At 38.4% G+C, this 6,465-nt stretch overlaps 1 protein-coding gene across 1 annotated transcript; it reads left to right on the forward strand.

Moving 5' to 3' along the window:
• Positions 1 to 2,610: 2,610 nt before the first annotated feature.
• avp (arginine vasopressin) lies at positions 2,611 to 5,264 on the forward strand. The gene is made up of 3 exons (XM_012870028.3): positions 2,611 to 2,823; positions 4,547 to 4,751; positions 4,835 to 5,264. Exons 1-3 carry the CDS (start codon positions 2,626 to 2,628, stop codon positions 4,969 to 4,971), a joined length of 540 nt encoding a protein of 179 aa, XP_012725482.2. The 5' UTR covers positions 2,611 to 2,625; the 3' UTR covers positions 4,972 to 5,264.
• Positions 5,265 to 6,465: the final 1,201 nt, after the last annotated feature.

The raw sequence follows: 6,465 nt of genomic DNA on the forward strand, positions 1-6,465 counted from the left end.
TTGAATGGCATGAAAGACAATAGACTTTAGTGTTTTGTCTTTATTTTAGACTGTAGTGTAACTGAATCCCCATGAATAATACAAAGATTGATTGATGTGGAGAAACGTGAGACTTGCATAAACACTGCATGGCTTTCTAACATGAAGTAAGCTGTTCTGGTGGCACAACTGTTCAGAGTAACATGCTGACTCGTGCCTTTGCAGATCAGAGTAACAACAGGACAGGAAAAATTACAATGTTTTATCTGAATGCTGTTGAAAATTTAGTGTTTCACATGACAGTTTCAATCTCAAGTAGCAATTTTCCATAGTAGCTCATCACAGGGAGGCTGGACTCACCACACTGGCACAGACAATTGGTGAAACTGATGTTTTCCGCTGTTTTCACATCTTATCCACATGCAAACGGGGAATTTGGCTGAAAAACTGGCATTTTTAAAACAAAAATAACTATGGTCTAGAGATTATTAAAATCAATGACACATTTACACATGTCTTTCATCACAAACGGTTTTCTTTCATATTCATTTCACTTTTCCTTATTTAGGTTTCCATTTATCCTAAAATATGAGCAGAGCAAGTTAATAACTGACAGGATAGGCTAAACCCAGGGTGCTAAACATACGGCCCGTGGGCCGGATCCGGCCCGCCGAACAATTTAGTCTGGCCCTGTGGCTAAATGCATTATCATTATTAAAAAATATATATTTTTTCCAGTGTCCTGTCTGGCAATGTGTCAATAATAATTGTTGTCTTAATGCCAAAAAGAGCTCATCAGATTTGACTTTCACAAGTGGAGCAGTACTGCTTTTGCCATAGTGCTCCGCTTGATTTATGAATGTGAATAGTTTCATTATGATTCATGCGGGGAATATCTCAAATGATACGGACACTACAATGGGAAAGTAGGAGAGGAAAGGAAGAACAAGCAGAAAAAAAGAAAAGGTGAAAGAAAGAGGAGATAAAAGGAAAAGAATGATAAAACAATTATTGAAAAAAACATGTACTTCGTTTGATTAAAAATCTGCAGTTCCTATATTGTCCACGAGGGGCGCTGTGTTTTAATTAGCAGATTAAGCTTCAGGTGTGGAAAAATTTAAATAATTTCTTAATTTTTATCTGTTTGATGTATTTTGTCATGTAGGACAGTGTTTTTAAGTTTCAAAAAATGTGAATAAATGTTTTTCAACATTTTAGAATCACTGTGATCAGTTATTATGCATAATGCACAAGTAAATGTTTAACTGAGTAAAAGTATTGTTGAAATTGCACATACTTTTCTTAAAAACGCTGAGGTTATTCATATTATATTGTGTAAAAGTGAAATTAATTTAATATAAAAATCAACAACAAGTCCACATTTATTAGTTCTATTTAATCTTGCAATGAGTTTACTCGTGTGGCCCTCTTGAGATCAGATTAAGCTGCATGCAGCCCCTAAACCAAAATGAGTTTGACACCCCTGGGCTAAACGGTGTCAGAGAAAATATGAATTACAATTGTTTTGGGAGACTCTTTAGCCTTGTGCTGCTTAGGATCTTCTTTTGAATATTGGTGTTGTACGCGTCAGATTTATCCCAAGCCTTCTGGGGAAAAGTATATATCAGCTATATTGTTTTTGACTGAAATCCCAGTGAAAGAGTGAGTTTTATTTTCAAAAACAGAAGATCAAATACGGGAGCCTGGGGCCTAAATATACAGTAATGGCAGAGTGCCGGTTTGTTACGTTTCCAAACTACCATGTTCAGATAACAGTTCCTGACTTGCTCATTCTCTCTGGATAAATCACTTTATAAATCTTCATTTTTTGAGCTCGAAGTTGAGCTATAGACCTTGCTGTCCCTATGATTTTTCTCAGGCGGCTATTTTGTTATGTTCCTGGAGGTCCACGTTAAAAATATATTGTTATCACTGCTGGTTGCTTGGACACGTTTCAAAAGGAAAAGTTGTGAAAGTGATGATAAATGCCTTTTAAGAGTAAAATCGTGAAGCCTATTAAAGGACAATTACGCTCATTAACTCGCTGATGCTCAGTTTTACCTCTTGCCGTTTAGTTAATCAGCATCACAACAGCTAATAGGTGAGATGCAACTCAAAGCATGCTGCAGAACATAGCAATCAGTTGAAATATGTTTGTTGGAAATGCTAATGTTTTCATGCTCATCAACAGTTTTTTTTCAGCCCCGTAATTTGTGTGACCCTGAGGTTCTCATGGTCTCAGTTGTCTGCATGTAACCACAGCAAACAAACAAAAAACTGGCTCCACTGATCAACTGAACGGTGCATGATCATCATAAGTTGGTCCACATCTCGCTGCTTATTAATATAAATCAGATTAGTTGTTCTCGAGCTCCGTTTAATTGTTGTGTCTCCGCAGGTTTATTGTGTCATCGAGCGCGGAAATTATCCTGAAAAGCTTATTAGAAGTAAAGTGCGGCGCGTGGCTGAATACAGATGCTGTTTTCCTGTGTAGATTTGACTGATGCGCGCATCCAATGCGGACGCACATCTGCCGCGACCCCTGGCGCGCACGGCTCGCGCACGGAGCCCGGTGGGGAGGTGGAGAGCCAGTGACGTCAGGTGTGGGTCTCTTTGTCAAACCGCGTGTCCGTGTGTGTATAAGAGATGAGTGACCGGGGGTCTGCCGGTCACACATCCACGCCAGCGGAGGAACTAACAGGTGCTCGATCCGAACCAGCAGCCATGCATCACTCCATGCTCCCCCTGTGCGTCCTGGGACTCCTCGCGCTCTCCTCCGCCTGCTACATCCAGAACTGCCCCCGGGGAGGGAAGCGCGCGCTGCCGGAGGGCAGCATCAGACAGGTGAGGACCGGAAGAGATGCGCTACGGTTGCCAGTCTTTACGAAGAAATGTTCTATACTTCAATAATGCGTAATATTCAAAATAAAATATTTAAAATGATTAGGAATTTGTTTTAAAGTGGCATGATTCATTTATTGGTTTGAATGCATGTAGGTTATAGGAAAAAGCAGGGCCCCTTTAAAACTGGGAAATGCGATAAGAATTGTAATATTCCGTGAATATAAATTACACAACTTTTCATGTTAACGTTTCAAGAGTGTCAAACTGCTTTTAACCCTAAATAGTCATATTTAGTATATTATTTTACACTTTCCTTTATTTTTTTATTGTATTTGTGATGCAAAGGCTGATTCATGACTATATGAAATTAAATTGCAAGAATATTTGTCTTTCAGGGATCAATTTTAATGATTTTCTTGATTAGTTTTGAATTTAGATGGGCACCAATTTATTCTTGAAACTGGGAAAAAACAGTGCTTTAAATGAAATAAATACAAATCCTGTTAATAATCCTTCTTTTTTGAAAGCCTATTATTAACCTTCTGAAGATTTAAAATGGTTGTATATAAAGTATTAAGCAGTATTTTTGTTTCCAGTTATATTTAAAAAAAATATTTTTACAATAGAAGCAAACAAAAGAACATGTAAGAAATAACTCATAAAAGCATATAATGGGAAACTTCAGTTTTTATTGACTTAGTAATGTGAACTCTAGAGAGAATGTTCCTTTTAAGAATAAAATCTTGACAATATTTGAATTTGAGAGATCATTTTTAATATGGCATGAAGAATTTCTGAATTGGGAGGACTTTTTAAAAAAAGTTGTCAATGTATTGCATATATAAATACAGCTGAACAATGTTATAAGAATTGTGATAACTAATTATATTTCCAATTTTACTAAAACCAATTTTAGGAAACAATTTCCTAAAGTTTCCCAAAAAAATATTTTTGTGTATGTGCATTTTGTTTTCTTTTTTTAGACTTTATTTGTATTCCAGAGGAAAGATAAAAATTATATATAAACACATACAAATGTGACATATTTATATCTTTATTTTTAAAGCACAATTTGTGTACAAAGTGCTTTACAGAAAGCAACATGGGTAAATAAAACAGCACCAAAGACACAAAATGTTCTTTAAAAAGTAGTAAATTTAAAGCATAACATAAAAACATTAAATTTACTATTTGAACGTATAAATATTTTAGACATGAAATTCTTTTTAATAATGTGTAGTATTCTAGGTAAAGTATGAATTTTAAGACTGAAATTGTGAAACTATTTGATTCTCCGATATTTTTATTGACATGAATATTTTTTTGTTTTTAAATTTGGATTAATAAACAAAGGTTAAATTTGTCTTAGATTATAGAACTAAGAGATGTGACAATGCAATACAATAATATACATTATAAAAAAAATCTTCTAAGCCCGGTGTTAACCTGTGTCAAAACTACATTGTATTTTGTTATATATTTTCATATTTTACTTCTACTGTGTTTGGGAAAATACTTTAAGACATAAGTAACAGATATCACAAACATATAAATGTGACGCATTTACATTACGAGAAGAATTATACGTTTATTTGGAAACTAAATCTCTTTTAGGGGTGAAGATGCAAGCGAAAAGCAACGTCATTATGAATGCTAGGATGATCTGAAGAAACATTTTTTTATTGCTCCCAATGTAAAGTTCGCCAACTCTGCTTTTCTCTAGTGCATGCCCTGTGGCCCTGGAGACAGGGGCCGCTGCTTCGGCCCTAGCATCTGCTGTGGAGACGGCCTGGGCTGCCTGCTGGGCTCCGCGGCGTCAGCTCACTGTGAGGAGGAGAACTACCTGCTCACCCCCTGCCAGGCAGGAGGGAGACCCTGTGGACCCGAGGGGGGCCGATGTGCCTCCTCGGGTCTCTGCTGTAACTCCGGTACGGTCCTGTCGTTAAATCTGCCGTTTTCAGTGCATTTATTGTGTGCTTCATGATGCAAACTGATCCGTGTTCCTTCTCAGAGGGCTGCCTGCTGGACTCCGACTGCCTCGGGGAGACGGACGCCACAGATCCAGCCCAGAGCTCCGCAAGGAGCTCGCCCACGGATCTGCTGCTTCGCCTCCTTCACGTGGCCAGCAGAGGACAGAACGACTACTGACGCCACGAGCGTCAAGCACCCGACCACCTGCAGCCGCAACAGATGTTAGGCCTCAACCTGTGAACTCTGACCCCAGTCAATCTTTGTTCTGTCCTAAATGTCTTTTTCTGTGCTCTTCAATTTGTTTTTTCTGAATAGAAACACGTTTAAAATCCCAGAGCAGAGAGGTTACACCCACGGCAAATTTCTCTCTTGCTGTCACTTAAAAAGGAAAATGTACATACGTGCACATAATGTACACAATTCAAGTCAAAGAAAACGGTGTAAATAAACGACGGATCATGAAGTAAAGTTGCCACTGTGTTTCCGACTGCTTCAGTAAATTCACTCCTGTGTAGCAGAAACGTATTTTGTGGAGGAGATCTCTGCCTTGAAGGCCTGTCGTTGTTGTTTTCTCATCAAACCGGCAGGTTCATATTAGTCACACTGGTTAATTTTCCGTGTGTGTGAAAGAGACTGGAATGATAACTACACCGGAGAAGTCAGCCAGAATAACCGGTATGATTTTTGCCAGTGATTTATAGGGTATCAATTTGGAGTCACCCTCTTTAAAACGTTAAGTTCTCACCGTCTTGTACGGACATGTTTTAATTTGATAAATGAAAGGCTGGGAATCGTAATCTTCTTTACCCCCCCGTTCTGTGATGAATGAATCCTGACATGGGAGCAAGTGATGGCGGTTTGTCTGGGATGTGTCTCTCATTCTTCTGAGAGCGGAAAAGAGCACCTCCCAGATTTACACAGTTATATGTTTAGTCTTGCCTCAGATTTTACAACTATTTCTTTTATATTGTCCGTCGTTTTGTGTTTAAAGTTCAGCCTTGTTCTACTGTCACTACCCGCATCACTCCTGTAACAGAGCAAAGAAGCTATATTACAGTGGGGAAGATAAATATTGTACAGGCACATCTAAATTGGTCCATAAATAACGGGTTATAAAGTGGAATGGCACAACAAGTGTAACACCATTGCTCCTTCATTGGTAATCACAGCTTCAACACATCTTTTTGGGGAACCCAGTTTCAGGTTTTATTTAAACCTGTTCTTTCAAACAAAGGATTATGTTGCACCGTCGTCTTGTTTAAAAATCCTCCTTTGCTTTCAACCTTCATGTAATGCTGGGGAAGATTCTCAGTCATCCAAGTCATGGTCATTCCAAAAAAGTAAAAAAAAATTAAACAATTGGACTTTTTTCCGCAGTTTGAAGAGGTTTAGCTTCCTATCCGGAAAGCTTTCTCAATTCAAAAAGTCTGGAGTAATGTGGAGTGGCAAGCTTTATAGTACTTCCCAACAAAGGCCTTGTAATGGCTTAGATAACTTGCAAATTTAACTGAAACAGGTCCACCCCCTTAGTAATGGGCAGTCGTTGAAGCCATTAAACCAGCAGATTGAACCGAAACTGGTTCCCTCTTCTGCAGCGAGGAGTCGTTAGGGTTGTTATTGGCTTGGCTTAAAGCAGGGGTGTCAAACTCATTTCTATATGGGGCCACTTTG

Source organism: Fundulus heteroclitus, chromosome 12, assembly GCF_011125445.2.
Source record: "Fundulus heteroclitus isolate FHET01 chromosome 12, MU-UCD_Fhet_4.1, whole genome shotgun sequence".
Taxonomy (NCBI): Eukaryota; Metazoa; Chordata; class Actinopteri; order Cyprinodontiformes; family Fundulidae; genus Fundulus; species Fundulus heteroclitus.

Bases quoted from the DNA above. Each gene is read 5' to 3' on its own strand.
- avp (XM_012870028.3), top strand. From the start codon at position 2,626: ATGAGTGACCGGGGGTCTGCCGGTCACACATCCACGCCAGCGGAGGAA. The intron at 2,824-4,546 runs GTGAGGACCGGA...GCTTTTCTCTAG, and splicing joins CGGAGGGCAGCATCAGACAG to TGCATGCCCTGTGGCCCTGG. The intron at 4,752-4,834 runs GTACGGTCCTGT...GTTCCTTCTCAG, and splicing joins GGGTCTCTGCTGTAACTCCG to AGGGCTGCCTGCTGGACTCC.